Here is a 24,725-nt window from a genome sequence, read left to right on the forward strand (position 1 = left end):
GATTGAGAAGGAGCAATTATAGAGCCAGGAGAAAAATAAAAGGAAAGATGAACATTATAGCAACTGAGAAGAAAAGGGTATCAAAAAGATAAGAGTGGTTGATAGCATCAAAATTAACAGAGAGATAGTTTAACTGAAATGTAACCACTGGATTCGGCAACAAGGAGGTTATTCCTGATTTGAATATGAAAGGGCAGAGCAGGACAGCACAAAATGTACTGTACCCTCCATCCTGTGTAACTATGTATCAGACTCCTTTTTCTTAGAAAACCGCGAGAATGTAACAATTGCATGAACCTGCCAATAGGAATGTAGAGAAGTAGATTCAGTCCAAATTAGGCAATCTCTGTAACCCACGTCACTTCCCTAAGCCCACCCAAATGTCCAACCCTTTATAATTCATCACTCCCCCGGGGTTCGCTCTCTGGCCCCACTGCTGCGTCAGGAGGAGGCTGGGAGCCAAACCCGGGTTTGAATAAAAACTCTTTGCTTTTGCATCGGAGAAAAGGCTCCCTAGTGGTTGATTATTGGGGACCCTGAACTCTGGGCATAACATTTGGGGGCTCGTCTGGGATTCCCCAATACTCACGAGGGACCCGATCCGAAGAGTCTGACTGCTGACTGACTGCGGTAAGTGTCTGTATTGTCTGTTCTGCGCGAGCTCGCTTCTGAAGCCAAATCTGAATTGCCCAAAAACGGTCTAAGTGGATGCACAGGCTGACCTCGGGCGGGAGGAGTCAGAGGATGCTCTGATCCTCCATCTGGAGGGGCGTAAAAACCCCCGTCTGGAGGGGAGTGGCTTCCCCTCAAAACTCAGGGACGAAGCGGGTCGCTCCCGCTAGTTGGCACAGGGCCATCGTCCAGCTTTTCAGTGTCTTTGTCTGTTTGGTTTTTGTGTCTTTCTGTGGACTTCTGTGGACTTACTGGACGGACATTGTGGGATAGACTCAGTCCACTCCAAGTGAGTGGAAAGGGGAGCTTAATTCCTCCCCCCCCCCCAAGGCCATAGAGCTTCCTCAGGCAAATTAATCAGGTGACTGTTTAAACTCTGGTAAATATCTAGTAGGAGTCAAAAACTCAGACTGTTTGGTATATAAATATAAATGTGAAAATATTTGTTATCTCTTTCTGCTGTTTAATTTATTTAAAGATAGGGCGGACCTGCTATGGCGGAATATAAAGGTCTTTAGCAGCTGCTGAGACACCTTTTCTTAAGAGTCCTTTGTTCTCCGTCTGAGAGGGAATAAGCCCACTTAGATGATAAAAATTCCTCTGTTTGTATAAATGAAGGTTTCAGTTTGCTCTGATTTGTGAATTTACTGTATTAAATTGAATTTTAAAGTTCTAAGGTTGATTTAAAAGTATCCATTTATAACATTTCAAAGAACAAAAGAACTTTTATTTACAGCTTCCTTATCTCTTTTGGTGCTGGGAGACTCCCCTTACAGCTTCACAGGGCGGAGAGATGTACAGGCCCTGCCCCGGCCTGTGACATCATAGTCCAACGTGGAACTAAGGCTGAAGTTACTATTAACTCTTTATAGACCCCGTTAACCGTTTGTTTAACTTACTGTTTTCAGTTATTAGGATCCTCAGAGAGGACATAACCTGGACTTTCCCTTCCTCTCTCATCCTGATTCTAATAGCATCTGTAACTGGATTAAAAATCTTTTCTTTCAGGAGGCCATCCAGGCTTTCAGCTCACAAGAAATCTTCTCCTGCGAGAGGAGAGAGGGACCCCCCAGAAGGGGCTGGAGGCTCTCCCTCTCAACAGGTGTTTGTTTTGTGTTTTGTCATGTTGGTATCAGGACTGTTTGTTTTGTCTTTTTGTCTTATATTTTCTGTCATAATTGGGCCCTATATGTATATATTATTTATTGAGTTTTGATTTGTCAAGGTTTTGTCAGTTTGTTATCAGTTTGTTAAAATCCTCTTAGAGGACATTGAGTGGTTCTTCCCTTCCAGTTTAACCTTTGACTGTGTGATTGAATTACGGAGCTTTTATCAAGGTTTTGCCTCTCCTGAAACAACGCTCCATGTGTAACCTGTCCCTCCCCGAGCCGGACTGCAGGATGATTTTTCCTTCAACACACTGGTCCCGCCCACTGGCCTATGGCAGAAGCCAGAAAAAGCGACGATAAGAAAGGGAGGCCCCCATCAGGGGACTTAGAGGCAGTGTTTCTGTTATCTGCTTAGATCCCAAGAATGTAAGAATACTTATTTACTGAAATGATATAAGGACAGATGTTTGTTTGATATTTTGTTGTCTGCCTGGTTATAATTATTTGTTCGTATATAGAAGAAAAAACAACACATTTAATTTGTTGAAGGCTGAGTGCTCTGACAGGTAGCAACCCCCCCGAGTGGCCACTGGGATTCTTTTTTCCCAGGGGTGTTTTCTCTCTGTCAGAGGGGGAATCGGCCTGCCTAACAACATTTCTGTCTATATTTATTAATGTGAAGATATAAAGTTATAACAATTGTAGTCCAAAGAGATTTAAAGCAGAGACCACATTCTAAAATTAACTATAAAAAGAAAGCTGGAGCTGGCAAAGTCACCAAGTCTGCCCAGCAAGCTCAAAACCTAAATGAATCTTATTTCTGACACCTGCCACCACCCAGTCTTAATCAGTGGTGGAGGAACAGTATCAGAACTGTTTGTCTCAATTGGTCATTAAGTTTGATGTGATTAATGTACATTGTAAAACCTTTCAAAGAAAAGGAAAATATTTTGTAGGCCACTTGGTCCTTGTGTGTGTGTAGCAACTCTTAAGTTATAATTTTAAAATCAGTAATTTTTAATAGAAACACACTCAAGCAGAGTGGCTTTTCAGAAAGGTCAGGGAGTCTGATTACAGTGTAGGGGTCACCGGTTCCCCCACGCCACTTTCGTTAGTAGGAGGCAAGCGCTTTTCCCAGTGGGAACAGAGAGTGGACTGCCAGATGAAAACGCCTCGGTGGGACCCGCGCTGCGCTCCCTGCCTCTGCCCACCCAGTGTCTATCCCCTCCAGGGGTTGTTTTAAGTGGCTAGAGGCAGCAACGAGGAGGGAAATTCCCTTGTGACCCCCTCCGCCCCAATAAGACCCAAGAACCCTCGGCGACTCCTTGGACACTTTTCACCGTGTTCTATAGGGGGCTTAAAGGCGGCAGCTAGAAATTCCCCTTTCCAGGCTTATCAGAATCTGAGATTATTATCTATAAAAAAATATGACAGTTTGAAATTCAAATGGCTGAGCCTGCTCCCTTCTCCCTCTGCCTTTTCTAAATATTTTAAAATAATAAAAGATTTGAGGCATAGTTATGCATTTTTGAAAGACATAGAAGAAGGTTTAAAGACTAATTTGAAATTGTAAAATTTATAAAAGTTTATATATATAGTAAAAAAAAAAGAACAGAGAAATATTAGAAAGAAGAAAAAGCCAGCAGCAAATAGGAAGGAATTAGTATACCTATTATAAGAAGCAGAGGCACAGGAAGAGAAAATGTCCTGGCAGGTTAGCTAGAGAAGCAGAAAGGGGAGACTCAGACTCCAAGGGTCTTTAACTTAGAAGAAAAGGACTGACAGGACCGGGGTTCCTTTCCATTAAGCCTCCAGAGTAACCTTACAAGTGGGGGGGCAAACCTGTTAGTTTCCTGGTGGACACTGGAACAGCCTATTCAGTCTTGACAGAGCCGGTGGGACTCATAACCTCTAAGAAGACAGCAGTCCAGGAAGCCACCGGACAAATTGCCTGTTTTCCTTAGACATAAAAAAGGACTATGGACCTCAGAAAGAACACGGTAACTCATTCATTTCTGGTCATACCAGAATGCCTGTACCCCCTGTGTAAACGTGACCTCCTACAGAAACTATTTGGACTGCCATCATATCCTTTGAGCGGGACGGAGCGGGAATTCTTAGGGGCAGTTGGATACTACAACCTGTGGATACCGGGGCTCATAGAGATTGCTAAACCTCTAGACTCAAGTACTGGGGGAACGCAGCCACTGAACTAGACCGAAGTAGAACAATGGGCCTTTGAGGAGCTAAAGAAGGCTCTCATCTCAGCACCTGCCCTAGCCTTACCAGACGTCAGGAAGCCCTTCCACCTCTACGTGAGTGAGGTAAGGGGCATTGCCAAAGGGGTTCTCACTCAGACTCTAGGTCCCTGGAAGAGACCTGCTGCCTATCTGCCTAAGAGGCTAGACCCCGTGGCAGCAGGGTGGCCAGCGTGCCTCTGGGCAGTGGCCACCACAGCATTGCTGGTGAAGGAGGCAGATAAGCAGACTCTGGGCCAGGAACTAGCCCTGACAACACCCCATGGTGTGGAGGCCCTCCTTCGAGGTGCTCCAGAGAGATGGATGTCAAACACCAGGATCACCCAGTGCCAAGCTCTTCTCCTGGACCAGCCCTGCATCTGGTTCCATAAGACACTGGCCATCAACCCTGCCAGCCTGCTTCCAGATGATGACCCAGAGGAACCCATTCATGACTGCACGGAGGCAACAGACGCAGTACAAACGGCTCGCCCAGACCTGACAGATGCCCCGCTATCATCACCAGACAAGGTACTGTTCACAGTTGGGAGCAGTTATGTTCAGGATGGCATCCGATATGCAGGGGCAGCAGTAGTCACCCTGGACCACACCATTTGGGCGCAGTCCCTGAATAGGGGAACCAAGGCACAAAAAGTCGAGCTTTTGGCCTTAATCCAGGCCCTCCGATGGGAACACAGTGCCATCCACCAGAAAAAAGGGTTACCAACTGCAGTGAAAAAGGACATTAAAAATAAGAAGAAATTTTAGCCACATTAAAGGTCATCTGGCTCCCAAGGGCAGTTGCAATAGTGCACTGCAAAGGACATCAGAAAGGGAAGACAATTGAAGCCAGAGGAAATAGAGCCGCAGACCAAACTGCCAAGGAAGCCGCCCAAAAACCAGTGGGACTTTACAAGTTTTAGTAACCCTGCCGTACCTGGACTTATGCAGACCTCCTCCTATACCAAACAAGAGGAGGAATTGGCAGAAGAGAAGCAAGCCATTAAAGGACCGGATGGTTGGTGTACCCTACCAGATGACAGACTGTTGGTCCCAGAGGCTATAGGTTGGACGTTAGTTACCCAGTTATACCAGGCTACCCACTTGGCGTCACCAAGACTTCTGAACTTCTGCAAGGCAGGTACTCTTAGATAAAATAATTAAAAGCATAGTCACTAGAAGTACAGGTTATGCACAGATAAATACTAAGCAAGGTAAGAAGGTCCCCCTAGAAATTCAGGCCCCAGGGAAATTCCCCAGGAGAGCATTAGGAGGTAGATTTCACAGAAATTAAGCCACCAGCATCAGAGTACAAGTACCTGCTAGCTCTCATAGATACCTTCTCGGGTTGGGTTAAAGCATACCCCACTAGGACAGAAACTACCTCTATAGTTGCTAGATTATACCTAGATTCGGGCTGCCAGTAGTCATAGGATCAGATAACAGCCCCGCCTTTGTAGCCAAGATATCTCAAAATATAGCTCAAGCCTTAGGACAGGCATGCGCGAGACTCAAAAAAAGAATTTAACTAAATTTACCTTAGAAACCGGTGAAAACTGGACCAACCTCCTGCCCTTCACCCTCTTATGGGCCAGGTGTACCCCCTACCGGTAGGGGTTTCCCCCTTTTAGAGATCATATATGATAGAGCTCCCCCTGCCGCTTCCTTTCCAGGGTCAGGAAGAAACTGAAAGCTGGAATTCATAACCATTCCCTTACTCAAGTCCTTACAGGCTCTGCAGTATACCCAGAGAGCCACCCATAAGCTTGTTCGTGATGCTCTGCCAGTGCCCACTGCGGACCCTGTACATCCCTTCCAGCCCAAGAACTCGGTATGGGTAAAGAAGGTCACTGCTCAAGGACTCACCCCAACCTGGGAGGGATGCTACACTGTTATCCTGAGCACGCCCACGGCTGTTGAAGTAGATGGCGTCCAGACCTGGCTACACCACTCCCAGCTCCTGCACCAGGAAACGGCCTGGATCCTGGCAACCAGCGGCCTCACCCGTGAGATCCCTAGCCTGGGCTCCACGCAGGCCAGGAGGAATCTCGACACCTGCAGGAGAGGAACTGGAATTCGCTGTGGACAGTACTGTTGGGGACTGTAGTACTAAAGGCCTTGGCCAGAAGTAAGAGACAAAGTAGAAATGCAAACCGTCTCATGATTGAGCCGGGTGTCCCAAGACAAGGGGGGAATGAAAGGGCAGAGCAGGACAGCACAAAATGTACTGTACCCTCCATCCTGTGTAACTATGTATCAGACTCCTTTTTCTTAGAAAACCGCGAGAATGTAACAATTGCATGAACCTGCCAATAGGAATGTAGAGAAGTAGATTCAGTCCAAATTAGGCAATCTCTGTAACCCACGTCACTTCCCTAAGCCCACCCAAATGTCCAACCCTTTATAATTCATCACTCCCCCGGAGTTCGCTCTCTGGCCCCACTGCTGCGTCAGGAGGAGGCTGGGAGCCAAACCCGGGTTTGAATAAAGACTCTTTGCTTTTGCATCGGAGAAAAGGCTCCCTAGTGGTTGATTATTGGGGACCCTGAACTCTGGGCATAACAAATAAAAGCAGTATGCTTCCTGAGGAAATGGAAATTTCAATTTAGACTATTCATACTGATAGCTAGAAACAGATGCCAGAACAGAAGTTAGGTATATAAGCTTAGCAATGTGAGGGGGAGTGGGGGGGAAGCACCCAGCTTAAATGAACAGTCTGGACTGAAAAGTCTCTCTGCCTTCATGTCATGAAAGATAAATGCACCTCATTATGATAGTCTTCATGCTTTCTAAGCACGCGTGGAAGGAAGCTGGCTTTCAGAAATTAATACTTAGTGATCTGAGCTGACTGTTAAAAATAATGCAGATAAACAAAAGAGGAGTGATTCACAATCTCCAGTGAAGTGAAGCGAATCGTGTAACTTAATGTCTATTTTTGTGTGTCATTACGTGCTTCAGTTTTGTTTTGCAAGTAACAGTTAAATTCCTTGTGGGTAAGGACCATGGTTGCTGAATTCCCAGAGTGCTTCATGAAGAGCTGAGGCAGTGTGGATGCTCTCTAGGAATGCAGGGGCCGATTCAAGTAGAGGCAGGTGGGGTCACTGAGATACACAGCGAACCTGCCCTTTAAAAATCTCAGTTACGGCGTGGCTTAGTGGTTGAGCATGGACCTATGAACCAGGAGGTCATGGTTTCCGGGTCAGAGCACATGCCTGAGTGGTGGACTCGATCCCCAGTGCGGGGCGTGCAGGAGGCAGCCAATTGATGATTCTCTCTCATCACTGATGTTTCTATCTCTCCCACTTCTTTCCTCTCTGAAATCAATAAAAATATATTTTTTAAAAATCCCAGCTACCCAACACATGCATCATGTCAGTTCCACTTGTAGATTTTAAAAGTTTCAAAATCAGCAATATGAAAAACAAGGTGATTAACAAATATTTGGAAATAAACATTTTCAAAAAAGACATTCAGGGTGGTAAAAGCAAGGCCAACACTTTAGTGCTGTCCCAAGCACAGTGGACTTGAGAAGGGTGAGAAGTTAAGAGTGTGAGGAGGCAGTTTTGTCTCCTGGGCAATAAGCTCTGTAGCAGAAAGGGAGCACCCAGGAAATTGACTAATTAATTCAAGGAGTGAACTCTTGCTTCCTCACCTGAAACTCCACGCCTGATGAAGTAGGTGTCATTCAGAGTTAGGGGATAGCAAGACTGACCTTTGCAGGCCAATCTGTGACAGATCATCCCATTCTCCTCTCACTGACCCCTAAACTAACTCCCTCTCCCAGTCTCCCACCCTCTCCTCTTTTCTCCCTTTCTCCCTCCAGTCTTTTTCCTTTTCTCCTTACCTAGCTTCTGCCTACTTCTGAGGTCTGGTTTGTGCCATCCCCATAGGCCCAGTAGGAAAGTGGATAAGAGATAGGGGAATTTCCATAGCGGCTGAGAGGAAGATTAAAGATTTGTGAATTTCTCCCGCACCAGCAGAACTATACCGCAGAGACTGGGAAGGCCGAATGCTGCCCACCAGGGTCAGTCTTGCTGAGGTTTGCTGGCCTGTGGCCGGCCAGGGGGACACCTCAACAGGCCTCACCAAGTCCTGCCCTTGCCTGTGTACTTTCTGCCCTCAATTAGTGCCCCTGCCCGTGGAGAGGCTCAGGCCTGGTGGTCCGTGTGGTACTTGTGCACAGCTGCACTCCCTCTCGTATTATTCTATATACCACAGCTTTTCAAAGAAATGCCAACAGCAAAAGTTCAAACTGAAGGTCTCTAGTTGACGTTTTCGAATGTACCTGACATTTCCGTTTGTATTTAATGGTATTCTGATATCCTAATCTTTTGCTTTCTGATATCCTGGAACAAACACCTATCATTCCTAAATTATTTTCTACTTAGAATAATATGATGTTTTAGCCTTAGAATTTTTTATAGCTGGAAGAGACTTGAAACCTCACCTAGATAACCCACCCTTCTCATTCTATAGAAAAACTGAGCTCCAGAAAGGCTATTACCCTGTTTTAAATCAAATTAAAAGTTATAATTTTATAACTTCCCTACCCCTAAAAGTATTGGGGGAGCTCCAAAGTCACACAATTAGCTAATGGCCGAGCCAGGACTAGTAAGTAAAATTAGAATTGATTTCATCAGCCTACACATCTCTCTATTCTTCCACATGGTCTCATTCTGAAGGTTCTCTGTTAACAATAGTAATAATAAAAATCATTGATTGCTAAGACAACCTAAGATTCTCAGATCCAAGGCATACAGTAGCTAGTATATTTTTATTCTGTGCATAAATCTACTTTATAAACCTTCAGTTTATTATGACTAGCATTGGTGATAACATTGGAGAGTCAGCTTTTTAGAAACTTAGCAGATACAGTATTAGTGTAAGTACAGCAACCTTAACTTAAATGATATGTATTTTTAATATGAAATAATTTAGAATCTATAAAATACTTCCCTCTAAGGCTCAATATGCCAATGGTTCACACACATTTTTTTCCAATTCTTAATCATTGTATGTCAGAATAAACTCATGTGTTATAGAATTCTTGGATACTGAAAATGTCAAAAGTGCTAGAAAGAGTTTTCCTTTATGTAGCTCAAGAAAAGATAGGGCAATAAAAAGGATCAGAGATGTTATGAATCAATTACAGGAGAAAGGAAGTTAGGAAGGAAGAAATAGAGATAATGGTGGAAAGGAAGTGAGCCTTCTAAAGACTGTTATCACAGCCTCAGTTTTCTTTTATAAAAATCGATTTCACTTTTGTATCTTTAATAATTTTGGCCAATTAAGATTCAATTAAAAATATCTATTGAATATCTATTATAGTGAAGGCACCTGCAGCTAGACACTAAAGGGAATACAAAGATGAGGATTACAGTCTTGTCCCTAAAGAATCTTATAATTATTTATCAAGTACCAGTTATAGAAAGTACAGAAAAAGAATACTGGATTAGATATCAGAAGACTCAGCTTCTAGTCTTAGCTAAATTTATTAACCATGTAATCTTTGTTGAATCACTTATTCCCTTTCTGTTCTATCTCACAGAGTTTTTATTAAGGCCAAATGCAATAATCTCTCGGCAAGGTACAGGGGGGAAATGAACTGATCTGAGAGATGTCAACCTCCCCACATTTGTCTCATAACTTTTTTCTTGTCTCCTACCTTATATCTTGTACTCTTAGCTTAAAAGTATATATACTCATAGTAGAGGAGTACAAAGAGAAGGAAAAAATGAACAAATTCAATAATTCAATTAAATAACTCACACAAGCACTATTAATATTTTGGGTTTTTTAATCTTTTTTTTCTTTCATTTCCACCCCCCCCCCCAATCAATACTTAAGCATAGGTAACCACAGATATCATATAGAATATACAGTTTTGTGCACTAAATATTTTTAACTTTACAGTTTATCATAAGCATTTTATCATTTCACTAAAGATTCTTCATAATTTATTATTATAATTATAATGGCTCCATGGCAGTCTATTATGAAGATGTACAAAAACCCATTTAAGCATTTTTCTAATGTTTGCTACTTATTTGCTAATATTAATAATGCTGTTGTGCCCTGACCGGTTTGGCTCAGTGGATAGAGCGTCGGCCTGCGGACTGAAGGGTCCCGGGTTCGATTCCAGTCAAGGGCATGTACCTTGGTTGCGGGCACATCCCCAGTAGAGGGAGTGCAAGAGGCAGCTGATCGATGTTTCTCTCTCATCGATGTTTCTAACTCTCTATCCCTCTCCCTTCCTCTCTGTAAAAAATCAATAAAATATATTTAAAAAAGGGAAAAAAATAATGCTGTTGTGACCATCTTTGTATGTAAATATTTGCCACTTTCCCAATTATTTCTTTAAGATCAATGAAACAAAGGTATGAACATTTCAGCCCTCACGAAACTTAATTCAAAACTGATTTTCAAAGGAGTTTGTAGTAATTTTCATTCCCTTCCGTAGTGCATGACAGGACGTGCCTGACCAGCACTGAACATCACTAAAAATTACGCACACATGCACACACGCACGTGCGCGCACACACACACACACACACACACACACACACACACACACACACACACACAAGTAACTTGGTGTGCTAGTTTGTTATTGCTCTTGTAACAAAGTGTCACACACTCAGCAGCTTTAAAACAACACTAATTTATTATATCACAGTTCTATGAATCAGAAGTCCAACATAGGTCTCACTGGGCTAAAATCAAGGTGTCGGCATGGCGGTGTTCCTTTCTAGAGGGAAGACATTACAAAACAGTTCTAGGAAAGTTTAAGACTGCAGATGCCTAAAGCAATCCTCAGGTCCCCAAATTAGCACCAGGCAGAAAGGGAAACGCAGAGCTGTGTAGCCCTCACAAAGAGCATTTCCTCCAACATTCGCAGGCGTGGACAGTGAGGGGGCTGGACAAGAAAGGAGCCTTGCAGAGGACAGAGCCAAAGCCACAAACAACAAAGAAATTACTCCCAGAGAGCCGCAAAGACTCCGCAGAAGCCAGAAATCCTGGATTTTGAATTAGATGCAATAATTGAACCTTTGAGGAACTTGTTAAAATTATTGATTTGGGATTCACTCCAGAGACTAACTGAGTAGGATTGGAGTGAGGCCCAAGAATCTGTATTTTAAACCATCCTGTAGTCTATGGACCATACTTCTAAAAAATATTGACCTAGGGGAATATGAATCTTATGTAAAAACAGAGACGAGTCTTAGTTCTTAAATCTACCAATTGTTCATTTTTACATCAAAAGGTTTATATTTCTGTACTAGGGAAATTTACATATAACGCTTACCTTTCCTTCTCTTATTTTCATTATTGACGCTCTAATTATTTCACTTACCTGGTGTTCTCAGTCAGAAAGGTAATATATGCAAAAGTAAAAATATTTCAAAGACTAGAAAAGAGTACAAAATAAAAGGTAAATCTCCTTTCCATCTAGACTTCTAGTTTCCTAAGCCTCCTCCCAAAAAATAACCAATGGTAATGGTTTCTTTTATAAATAGCCCTTGCCAAACAATGGCATACACTATCTCCTTCTCACTTATTTCTATGTGAGAAGATATTAAACACAATCTATATATATAAAAGCATAAGCGACCATTCAACTGTTTGACTGGTAGCTATGATGCGCACTGACCACCAGGGGGCAGACCCTCAATGCACAGGCATGGAAACATGGAACAGACTAGTGAATCTCAGAGGGAAAGGGGGAGGGCAGGAAGAGATTAACCAAAGATCTTATATGCATACTAGAGGCCCAGTGCACGGATTCATGCACTGGTGGAGTCCCTTGGCCTGGCCTGCGGGGATCAGGCCAAAACTGGCTGTCCGACATCCCCCGAGGGGTCCTGGATTGCAAGAGGGCATGGGCTGGGCTGAGGGACCCCCCCCCCTCCCGCACGAATTTCGTGCACTGGGCCTCTAGTCTATATACATAAAAGCCTAATATACAAATTGTACCCTCGGGAGTTTGACCCGGAGACTGGGAGTTTGATCACTCGCTGTGACGTGCACTGACCACCAGGGGGCAGCGTGGAATGAAGGCAGGCCCTAGCCAGCAGCCAGGGAAGGGAGGCCCTGGTTGGCAGCTGCAAGTCCCCGATCAGCCCTGATTGGCCCTGATCACGGGCCAGGCCTAGGGACCCTACCCATCCATGAATTTTGTGCACTGGGCATCTAGTACTATTATAAGCAAAGCTGAATAAACATGGTTGTTCTTACAAACTGGTAGAGCTTTATATGTGAGCCAATTTTCTAGACATGCAAATACTGGGTTAAAGAACATGTATATTTTGAATCTAGTAAATACTGCCAAAATGCCCTCCAAATAGGATGCATCAAACTACTCGCCCATCACAGGGTTCTGTTTTTCCCTATACTTCAACAACACAGCACATTATCATACTTTTTCACTTTTGCTAATAAACAGATATTTAATTGCTGTATTAATTTTCATTTCCTTAATTATGCTGGAAAGTTGAACATCTTAAGTTTATGTCATTTGTATTTCAATTTCTATAATTACTTGCTCATATCTATCACCCATTTTCCTACTGAGTTGCTATGTTTCTTATTGTCGAGAATATTTCCCGGTTTTTAACTTGTCTTTGACTTTGTTTTATAGTATATTTAATCATGCAGATATTTAAAAATTTTAAGTAGTCAAATATATTAAGCTTTTCTTTTATCGCTTTGAGGATGTGTGTTTTAGGAAGGCCTTCTCCATTATAAGGTTATTAAAAAACAGTCTTATTAAAAAAGTCTGGTTTTCTCATATGTTTATGGTTTATTTTTTACATTTAAATCTTAGATCCAACTGAAATTTACTAACTGTTGAGGCAGAGATTTAAGGTTCAACTTTATTTTTTTTCCCCCAGAGAGATAAGCAGTTGTCACAAAACCATATACTAAACAAATCATTTTTTTCTGTTATGATCAATTTAAATGTAGTTTTGCCAGCTGCAAAGCATTTCAAAATGGAGTATATTTCTAGAAAATCTATGTTAACTAGATGCATAGTATTTAACTATATAATACATATTAGTAAACGTTATCTATTGTTAATATTAATGAAAATTATACTGAATTGAAAAATAATGGTATGGCAATGTGTTATAGGAATTATTGAATACATCTATGATTAAAAGCAGGTATAACTTACTATATAAGTTCACCTTCTAGGTCTTTAAATTGTTCACTGGGTATGCAATATCACATTTCACACTATAGAGCAATGCCATCTATAATTTCTTTAGGTTTGATTTGCTTCCGGATCATAAAAGGAGAAATGTCTTATACTTCATTATTCTAAATTCCATATTTGTCTATGATATTAATAGAAAAATGGTAAAATAATTTTTCTTGAATTTTCATTGATACGATGTACATAAAGTAAATAATTGATACTATGGAGTGGTGGAACACCATTTGGAAGGTGGTTAAGACTGGTTTTGATTGAGGGAAGGGCTTGTCAGAAAGCCACTATTCTTGAGATTTACATAAGCTAAGATACAGGAAGCCATTAGGTGCATGGACAATATTCCACAGGCTGGATCAGTAACTCAAAAGCTCCAAGTGAAACAGGGCCACAAAAACACAGACTGCCAAATGCTGTTTCAGTGCTGGACAAATGCACATTAACAGTCTTTATCCCTTCCCACTGAGTGTCAGACGAAGCTTCAAAGTGGTGATGTATTGAACTTACCAGTCAACAATACATATTCCAGTTGTAGCATTTTCATTTTAACAGCTGTTAATAAATAATACTGCTTAAAAGAAATACTGTATAGACATAAAATGAAATCTAATTCCAAGGGGATAATATTACTAAATTCTTTATAACTGAACACACAAGGACTGAAAATTCAAGTTTTTTCATAAACGATTCAATCTCTCTGAATTCTATTTTATTTATTTCTTCCCTTTCCTGCTTTGTTTACATTCCTTTATGAGCTTTATTTCTTTTTCATACCACTTTCTCCACCAAAACAGAGTCAACACTTTATTATTCCTGGAATTTTATATCTGGAAAGTATATGAAGGGATGGATATAAAACCAGAGAGAAGTAATAATATGGATGGCCCCAAACAGAAGAAAAGCTAACAAATATATTAATAAGCATTTTACAAGAATGTATTGTAGAATTTAAGCTTACCCTGAAATTTGTACTTAAAAGCTGAGGATGCTTAGAAAAAAAACTGGATGTTTGAAAAATTAAGACCATAATGATAATGAAAGTAATCACAATACAATAATGAAACTAATCTATTAAAACCTCACTCAGGATAGGAAATAAGACTAGCTTTCCACAGGAACCCAAATGATTTGGCTGTCTTCCTTTTAAAATATGAAATACTTGCAGTTTATATTTTCTGGAAAGATAACATATTTTAAAAATTTGAAAATGAACAGTATTTATTTTGAAATGGAAAAATTCTTTTCCAAATGAAAGTCAACATCTTGTCCTTAAAATTCACTCCTCCCTCCTCCTGTATTCTTTGAGTGAAATCTTAACACTCTGCCTTCAATTTCTTTCTCTCATATCTGGGCCATTCTTTTCATTCCCACAACTTCCCAGAGTCCTTTTGGACTCTACTCTTTTTCTTATCTCCTTATCCAGTCCATCAGCAAATCCTTCAAAACATAATCAGAATCTGACCACTTCTAGCCTGGCCGGTATGGCTCAGTGTTTGAGCGTCAACCTATAAACCAGGAGGCCAAGGTTCGATTCCCTGTCAGGGCACATGCCTGGGTTTCGGGCTTGATCCCCAGTATGAGGTGTGCAGGAGGCAGCCAATCAATGACTCTCTCTCATCATTAATGTTTCTCTCTCTCTCTCCCTCTCCCTTCTTCTCTGAAATCAATAAAAATATACTTAAAAAAAAAAAAGAATTTGACCACTTCTCACCACCACCATTGCCACCACTATGGCCGAGGCTACCATCTTCTCTTACCTAGTTTATAGCACTGGTTTCCTAATAGGTCTCCTTACTCCTGCCTTGACCTCCAGCTTGAGTCTATTCTAAGTAAAGCAGACTATGACTCTGGTTCTCCTTGGCTCAAAACTTCCAGTGGTTTCCTAGCTCACACTCCCACCACCATGCATAACTGTGCTGGTCTCATTTCCTACTATTCTTCCCATGAAGTCTCTCACTCAACTCCAGCCATTATCTCCCTGCCAAGCCATGTCATTCCCTTCCCACCCTTTCCCCTTGTTATTCTCTCTGCTTAGAATTCTTGTCCCCTAGATAATGCATCATTCCGTCCTAGGGTTTTATCCAAAAAAGTGAACTTCCCAATGAGGTTTTTTCGTTATTTATGAAATTTTACCATCCTTCTGCTGACATTTCAAATCTTTCTTTCTTATTTTACTTCTTTTCTCCATAGCACATACTACATATTTTACTTACTTACCTAGATTATTGCCAGCCTCCCCAACTGGAATGTAAACTCCATGAGGCAGGGATTTGTCTACTGTGTTCCATGCTGTATCCCCCACGCCCAGAACACATAATAGCTCAGTTAGCTTTGTTCAATAAATGAGCTAATACATAAATAAACAAACAAAAGAATGACTCCAGCTTGGGCTCTCACTGCATCTTTCCTGGTCTCCTGCCGGCAGGCTCTGTAACTAATCCTACACACCTCCAATCAGTAGTTTACCTCACATGGGTCTGACTCTAATGCTGCTCTGATTAAGAACCTAAGTGGCTCACAACTGTCCTTTGAGGAAAATACAACTCTATAGGGTGGCATCAAGATCCTACATAACCTGGATGCTCTTTTGTCAACTCATCTCTTCACATTCCATTCTAATACCTTGTTCTATAGACCAGTGTCTCCCAAAATCGAGTATTTTATGGGTCCTTTTTAAAGGGAAAAAATTTCTTAATGGTTTACAAGGTCACATCTAAAGACACCATTTGAGAAACACTAATTTAAGAAACGGAACTTCTGATAAATAAAAAATGATTTTTAAATATAGATTGTTACTGGTAAAATAATTCTTGATACAGTATTATAAACAAAAGGAAAACAAAAATTTTAAATCTTCTTATATTTTACATCCCCTGAGAATAAATCCATGGACCCCAGTGGCAGAAATGAAACTACCTACCGAGCTCAGAAGAGGCCTACACTTACCTGCCTCCATGCCTTTGTTCCTCATGTTCCGCTATCCCGGAATATCCTTCCCCTGACAATAGTTACCAGAATTCTACTCATCCTTCAATACCTCGTTTAATTATCAGCTCTTTCACAAACTCTCCTTCTTCATACCCTCAGACTGAACTTCTCAGTCTCTCAGAGCAATTTTAACCTCTTCTATGACATTAACTACGTCATTCTTCCTTACGTTACACTATTATTTTCCTGTGGTTATTATAGCACCTGGATAGCATGAAGATGAACTTGTTCTCTTTTTATTTACATAACTAGTATAATGTCTTCCATATAACAACTAATAAATGTATACTAAATTAATCATTATATAGGGGGAAAATAAATGCTACTATAAGTATGACCCTCTATTGATCATCTTAAAAATAGAACTGTTCACTAAAAGTTTATAAGCAAACATACATAACATACTCATAACAAAAGAAAAAATTGGGGAAAGAATTTTATGTTATTTATAGGAGTTACCTTCTTTTAAGCATTAAGTCTGATATAGGTATGCATCTTAGACCAGTTCCCAAAACCATGAGGAAGGATGTCAGGAGCACAGTTATCCGAAGACCTAAAAGGAAACAAAAACATCCGGATTATTTTCTATTTTCTCTTCAAGTAAGTCCAGTGTTAAGAATAAAGATTTTTTTATTCAATCATAATAATGTTATAACCAAATATTATAGCTTTTCCCCATAACACCCAACATGGACAAAAGACCTCTACATGCTGAAAATGAAATTTGTATAACTTTAATAGAAAATTTAATGATCACATCAAGGATAAAAGAAGTTCCATTAGCTCTGGTTTTTTCAAAATAAATGGTTAGAATGTTTTGTTCATATGGAACACTAAAAATATAGAAAAAACATTTAAAGGACTAGGTATTTTAGTTTTATATCTCCAATATAAAATTTCTAATTTTTAAATGCAAACTGCAAAAACTCTAAACTTTCACTATAATATATATATTTTTAAAGAGTGGTAGTTTTAACTTTAAAAATTTTTTTTATTGATTTCAGAGAGGAAGGGAGAGGAGAGAGAGATAGAAACATCAATGATGAGGGAGAATCACTGATAGGCTGCCTCCTGCACATCCCCAACTGGGGCTGAGCCCGCAACCTGGGCATGTGCCCATGACCGGAATCAAACCTGGGACCCTTCGGTCTGCAGGCCAACGCTCTATCCACTGAGCCAAATTGGCCAGGGCGCTAAAACATTTTTTAATGTGATATATTATTGCTTTAAATTTTCTCCAAAAATGACAACTGGCTAATTACGTATTTTATATTATAATCATGACTAGTAGGCCGGTGCACGAAATTCGTGCACGGTAAAGGGGGTGTCCTTAACCCCGGCCTGTACCCTCTCCAATCTGGGACCCCTCGGGGGATGTCCTAAACCTGCAGTCGGATATTCCTCTCACAATCCTGGACCACTGGCTCCTAACTGCCTGCTTGCCTGAATGCCCCTAACCATTCTGCCTGTCAGCCTGATTGCCCCCAATTGCCCCCCCCGCCCCCGCTGGCCTACTCGCCCCCAACTGCCCCCCCGCCAGCCTGCTCGCCCCCAAGTGCCCCCCCCCCCCGCTGGCCTGGTTGCACCCAACTGCCCCCCCTTGCCGGCCTGCTCACCCCCAATTGCCCTCCCTTTGCCAGCCTGTTTACCCTCAACTGCCCTCACCTCCTGGCCTGATCGCCTCTGCCTCGGCCCCACCACCATGGCTTTGTCTGGAAGGAGTCCAGAAGGTCTCCTGGTCTGATTAGCATATTATCCTTTTATTAGTATAGATAAGCTAATGCTTGTTATAGGGTCATAGGAGGTGATCTTGAGAATCCTTTGATTAGTAACACAAGAATGGTCTTTCTTTTTATTTTTCTTGATTTATCAGATGGCTTTCAACTTACAGAAAGTTGTTTTAAAAAAAAAGAAAAAGAAAACATAGCTTAGGACTTTAGAAGAAATTTGGGTCAGACAGCTTTCCCTTTTATATCACAATATGAACAATTATTTTTAAAATGTTTGCCTCTGGTCGGTCACATGGATAATAGGGTAAGAGAGAATATAAAAAGAAGGCACCAAAAGACAGACACAATAACCTAAGTAATAAAGTGGGACTATATCATCCTACCATTGGAAAGCTGCTGTTGCTTCTAAACGAATGCCATCTTCTTGTCTGCAGCAGCCACATCACACAGTGGCTCATAGTGAGCATGTGGCAGAGGGGGCAAAATTTCTTCCAATTTCTCCCAAACTCAACCCCTCTTTGAAACCATTTCACAGCGAGTAGACAAACTGTTTAATGCAAAATTTTCTCTCTTTTCATATCTTTCTCATTTTTTGGCAAAGGGGAGATGGTTAATGGTTTTTTCAAAGGGCTTCTCTGCTCGAAGAAAACTGAAAATCAGCAAAACTATAATTATTCAGATTAAACATAAGTGAGGAAAATAAACTTGGTATCCAGATCAGGCACACGTAGACACTACATTGAGGACAATTTGTGATATGAACATTATAATATTCTTTGTGAGCTGAACATGATTAATGCAATTTGGCAAAAGGAATAGCACAGAAAATTGCGCTTCTCGGTAACAAGCAATGCATACACATTGCTCATTTACTGCTTCTACTAACAGAACACATATTTTAAAACCACATTATAGTCCTGGATGATGTGGCTCAGTTGGTTAAGTGTTGTCCTATGCACCAAAAGGTTGCTGGCTGGATTCCTAGTTAGGGCACATGCTAGCTTTGTGGGCTCAGTCCCCAGTAGAGGATGTGCAGAAATCAGCTGATCAATGTTTCTTTCTCTCTCTCTCTCTCTCTCTCTCTCTCCCCCCTTCCCTTCCCCCCTCTCCCTCTCCCTCTCCTTCTCCCTTTAAAAATATTACACGATAGCCACAGGAAATAGAATGTAATTAATAGAAAGTACATTTATGATCTTAAATAACCTAAACTTTCAAAATGGGTACCCTATGAGATACTGAATAAGATTTTACAGATTTGGACTATAAGGCTTACATTCTACATGATATTTATTTTTCCCTTAAATATTTGACTTGTAAGTGAGCAGCAGAGCATTGGTTATAGCAATATGGCCCAAATAACCAGGTTCCCTATTACTACTGTTCAAGGCTAGCACACGTTTCTACTCAAGTATGCTTTTTATCCAACAAATGATAATATAACAGCTAATACAAACATTTAAGAATAAAGAGCTGTCAAAATCTAATTACTAAAGCAACCTCGCAAGTACAGCTTGTGGCTTTCTTGATTATTTTTAATTGTTGCTAAGTATTACTTAATCCACCCCAGCTGATGCTCAATTTTGAATAGGATGCTTTCTTTACCTCATTCAAATCCTGACGAGGCAGGATTCTATAACTGCATGTAATCAAAAAGATATCAAGAGGACCCCAGGAAAATAGGCTTAAGAGACATCTCACACCTTTAAATAACTAGATCCCAAGTGATTACAGTAGTACTAGGACGTGAGTGCAAACACCATTTGATGAGCGGTATTAGAACGATTTTGGAAAACTAAACATGACTGAAAATAAAAATAAGTTCTATTCCTATTTGGAATCCAGACACTGCAGGAAGCTTCCTTCCAGTAGAGGAGATTACTCTTTTTTTTTTGCTGGGCACCTGCTTAGTGCAGGAATGGAGTCTCTACATCAGGTGCCTGGGAAAGAAAGCAGTCATGGCCTCAAAGTTTATCTGGAAAGACTACTCTTTCCAGGCTCCACACTTCTATGAGCTGGAGTGAAGGCAAGCCCTGTTTGCTCCCTGTAAGACCTCTAGCCTCCCTATCCCCAGCAGTCACAGCCTGGCCAGCACAATCTGTCTTGGAGCCCATCAGGACTAATTACATTGTGCCTGTTATTCCTGTTTGCATTAGTCAAGAGAGATCCCATGATGGGATCCAAGCCATATCCCAGTATGGCTTCATATACCCCCTAATCTAACTTCACCCCTGCCACCTCTCCAACTCCTAAAACCTTTCCACTGTGCCTGCCTTCTGAGGTACTCAGAATCAGTGGGTCAGTGGAATCCCTATATTCTCAAGCTCTTCTCTAAATATTCTTTTCACCTTCTTACTCCCACTGAAACCTCTCCCCTGAGAAAATTGTTCCCCCAGCCACTTGTAGCTCATTGTTACTCTCTCATCCCTTAAGCTCCCTAATCTCTTTTCTCTCAATGCTTTTAAGGTTTTCCCTGGTTTTAGCCAATCTGATTATGATGTGTGTTGGTATAGCTTTCTTCATGTTTCTTCTGCTAGGATTTTTTAATTTCTTGGATATCAAATTTGGTAATATTTCTGCCATTATTTCTTCATTCCACCTCACCCCCACCCCCATACACACACACACACACACACACACACACACACACACACACACACATCTCATCTCACTCCATACCCTTTCCCATTACTTCTCACTTCTTCTTTATTAGACTACTTAAAATTGTCCTGCAGCCCACTGATGCTTGTCAGGGTTTTTGTTAGCTTTTAGCCTTTTATTCTCTGTGTTCCAGTTTGGATAGCATTTATTGCTGTCTTCAAGTTCACTTACCTTTTCTTCTGAAACATCTAATCTGCTCTTAAATCCTAAAGAGTATATATTTTTGCTTCAGATAGATCACATTTTCATTTCTAGAAGTTTAATGTTGGTCTTTTGTTTCTGTGTCTCTCCTTGCTTTCTTCTATCTTCTTGAACATATATCATATATTTAAACTAGTTGTTCTGATGTCCCTGTCTACGAATTCTATTATCTGCAACATTTCCAGGTCTGTTTCTATTGACTGATTTTTCTCATCTTTATGAGTTTGAATTTTCCTGCTTCTTTGCATGTTTGGTAATTTCTGATTTGGATGTTGGGTATTCTGATTTTTACCTTCTTTGCGATAGATTTTTTTTCACTCCTTTAAATATATTTGAACAATGTTCTGAGATACAGTTACCTTTGATTGTTTAAGCTTTACTAGATGGAACCAGAACATCCTTTAGTCTAGGGCAGTGGTCAGCAAACTGCGGCTTTCGAGCCACGGTTTGCCGCTCTGTTGACTAATGAGTTTGCCGACCACTGACCTAGACTCTCGATTCCAATAATTACAGGCTGTTGTTGTTCCTTGTGATTACTCCCCTATCCCAGTGGTCGGCAAACTCATTAGTCAACAGAGCGGCAAACCGCGGCTCGCGAGCCACATGTAGCTCAAGTGCCGCTGTTTGCCGACCACTGGTTTAGGGATCATCTACCTTTACTACTGAGGCAATGCCCTTCTGAATATTAAACCCAACCGCCTATATATTATAAGCTGATGGCTGTCAGGAAAGTGAACTATTCTGAGCCTTATATAAACTTTGGGAATTGTTCTGCCTGCTCCTTTTTGGTGGTCCTTTCACCAGACTTAGTTTCCTTACAAGTATCTACTGACCAGTAGATAGCTGAAGACTCAAGAGGAACTCCCTGTAGATCTAGACCTTGCTCTCTATGAAGCGTTTCCCCTCTCTGGTAGTCTACACTAAGAATTCTAGCTACGTTAGCCTCTTTGAATCCTCAATTGTCTCCTCAACTTTAGAAAACCGCAGGTGCCCTAGCTGGTTTGGCTCAGTGGATAGAGAGTCAGTCTGTGGACTGAAGGGTCCCGGGTTCAATTCCAGTCAAGGGCACATGCTGGGGTTGCAGGCTGATCAATGGCTCCATAGGGGGAGTGCTGGAGGCAGTTGATCAATGGTTCTCTCTCATCATTGATGTTTCAATCCCTCTCCCTTCTTCTCTGAAATCAATAATAAATGAATGAATTAATGAATGAAAACCGCAGGACTCTGTTTGGCTTGCCATCTCTTCAGTGCTGCTTGTAAATTCTCTCCAGGTAGTAAGCTGAAGCAACCACAGGAATCACTGTCTTGCTCTGCTGGTTGTTCAATGTCTAAAAACCAGTTTCATATACTCTGGTTTTGTTTTTAGTTGTTTAAGGTGGAACGATATATGCAGTTCTTGTGACTCCACCATGGCCAGAACAGCCTTTGATGTCATTCTCTCTGACTGGAATACACACCACTCCCGGCTGCATGTCTACAGACCACCACATACCTGCCTCCAGGTCATTCACCTTCACTGCTTGAAAATGCCTTGGCTCATTATTACTCCTTAGGACACCACTGCTCTCATAAGTCTGGTGATTTCTTGTACAGATCCTTTCAGTATCTTGCCCTTTCAGTCCCCTGACTTCTTATTCCACAATCATGTCCTCTACCCCAGCTTAGTCCTCCTCTCTGTTGGTTACACTCTGACCTTAAGTTTGCCATAACTGTATCCATGACAAAACTGCAATTTCCCTCATGGATCAACTCCAGCCACACAGATCTCATTGCTCTTGGATATGCCAAACTTGTTTGCTCTTGGATATGCTAAACCTTTGTATTTTCCCAAAACAGTCTTATCCAGAACTGACAAGCCAAGCTTCCTTTTAGGTCTCTCCTCAGACACACGCATCAGTAAGGCCTTCCCTGACACTCTAGACAGAGTATTATCCAATCACACCCCCGTTCTCCCTTGCCTTACTTTACTTTCCAAAGCACTATTCGCCATTTGACATAGAAAATAGTGAATTTTATTGTTGCATGATGCCTGGGTCTTCTCACTAGAATGAAGACTCTGTGAGGGCTATCTCCCCAGTGCTTAGGGCTTCTGGGGCACACTAGCTTTTGGCTCTCCTAGTATCTCACTAGCTAGTCCTTTTGATCTCCTAGCTGGAAAATGAAAAGGGGTAAAGGAGTACAAAGCCAGCCTCAGGAAGAGAAACAGTCTTCTACGCTAAGCTGCCTGTGACCCATGGGAGCAGGAAGGCCAGGCAGCTACCTCTGCCTTCTAGGGAGAAAGATACGTTAGAACCCAACAATAGCAAGAACTCCGTTTCGATGTATGCAGATGGACCCTCTGCAGCAGGACAACCAACATATCAACGTTTATTAGCCTTCTGCTACTGAAAAGGAAAACCACTTCCTAAAAGAGAGAATTTCTAAATTTATTTTTTATTGCTTCAACCAACTGAAAACATAAAATTGAACTCACTACATATTCACGGGAACTCTGAAACAACTCTTAAAAGTAACATGTTTTATGAAGCAAATAGGTAATCCCTAATTTATCCGGCCAGAGATAGCAGACAGAATTATAATAATAAGGGTAAAAATTAACATTTCTCCATCATAAAAATAAGGTTGGCTAAATTCAGTGAACAATATTGAAAATTGCTCCTGATAAAAAGAAACAACAAAAGAGCATTTCCCTCTCAAGTTAGCCAACCTTGTAAGAAATGACTGAGGAACTGTCACAGATTGGAGGAGGTTAGGGAGAAATAACAACTAAACACAATTTGGGACCCTCCACTGAAACCCTGGAACGGCGGGGAGGGGAAAGGACAGTGGAAATAACTAGTGAAATCTAAATGAAGTCTATAATTTAGTTTAAAAGCAAACAAAACAAAAAAAATAAAAGAAAAAAGAAATGAAAAGAAAACCTCAGCCTGGCCCTTGTGGCTCAGTGGTTGAGCATTGACCTATGAACCAGGAAGTCAGGGTTTGATTCTTGGTCAGGGCACATGCCGGGGTTGCAGGCTCAATCCCCAGCGTGAGGCATGCAGGAAGCACCCGATCAATGATTCTCTCTCATCACTGATGTTTCTATCTCTCTCTCCCTCTCCCTTCCTCTCTGAAATCAATAAAAAAAATATTTTAAAAAATAAAAAGAAAACCTCCATTCAGAACAAAAACCCTATCTCAGCACCCAGTGCACATCTTCTGCACAAGTGCCTGCTCTACCTGGAGGTTCCACACCAACCAAGACACACCTTCCAGGGTTGGGCCCCTTTCATTGTTAGAAGGTTCTTCCTTGTGTGGCTTCTCCCTTTGTAACTTCACTCAGTTTAGTTCTTCCTTCTAGACCCACGCACATTAAGTCTAATTCCTCTTTCACTTGATCTCCACATATTTTATATCCTGCCTCAAGTTTCTCTTTGAAGCCTGACTCACCCAGTTCCCTTCATGTTACACATTATGATTCTTACATCCTTGATTATCCTTGCCACACAACTTCTAAGGTACTCCAGCTTGTCAACAGCCTTCTTAAAATTAATGTTCAGAACGGAACACTGGAGTAGAGCCTATCAAGTGTTTTCTCTTCTTGTGTTTGATACGATGCTCCTCTGCCTAAAATCGTCTGCCCCTTTTCAGCAGCTACATCACATCTATCATGAACCATCTGCTTGTGCTTGTGTGGTATAAATCAATGCCTTATCATTCGATCCTATGACCCTTCCTTCCTCCTCAAAGAATCATACTGGCAAGTGGTCAAGTGAGATATCTGACCAGAGTATTCTTCTGTGAAGAGAGAGACTCGATTACCTGCAAGTTTCATCTGAGCATCAAAAATCTCAACTCACACAGCCACCTAGTCCATTCACACACCTTAAAGCTGAGGTGCATCGGTTCCCAGAAACCAGAGTCAGATCCGGAGTTT

At 41.3% G+C, this 24,725-nt stretch overlaps 1 protein-coding gene and 1 long non-coding RNA gene across 2 annotated transcripts in view; one reads left to right on the top strand and one right to left on the bottom strand.

Moving 5' to 3' along the window:
- SLC49A4 (solute carrier family 49 member 4) overlaps positions 1-24,725 on the bottom strand; it is a 75,216-nt gene that overhangs the window by 49,268 nt on the left and 1,223 nt on the right. The window contains exon 2 of the mRNA XM_028131163.2: positions 16,677-16,770. Coding sequence (XP_027986964.2) covers positions 16,677-16,770 — 94 coding nt within the window. The remainder of the gene's footprint in view (positions 1-16,676; positions 16,771-24,725) is intronic.
- LOC129148583 (uncharacterized) lies at positions 1,254-6,555 on the top strand. The gene is made up of 3 exons (XR_008555573.1): positions 1,254-1,774; positions 1,966-2,207; positions 5,692-6,555. It is a non-coding gene; the product is annotated as an uncharacterized LOC129148583 (long non-coding RNA).

The sequence above is a fragment of the Eptesicus fuscus genome, chromosome 3 (genome assembly GCF_027574615.1).
Source record: "Eptesicus fuscus isolate TK198812 chromosome 3, DD_ASM_mEF_20220401, whole genome shotgun sequence".
Taxonomy (NCBI): Eukaryota; Metazoa; Chordata; class Mammalia; order Chiroptera; family Vespertilionidae; genus Eptesicus; species Eptesicus fuscus.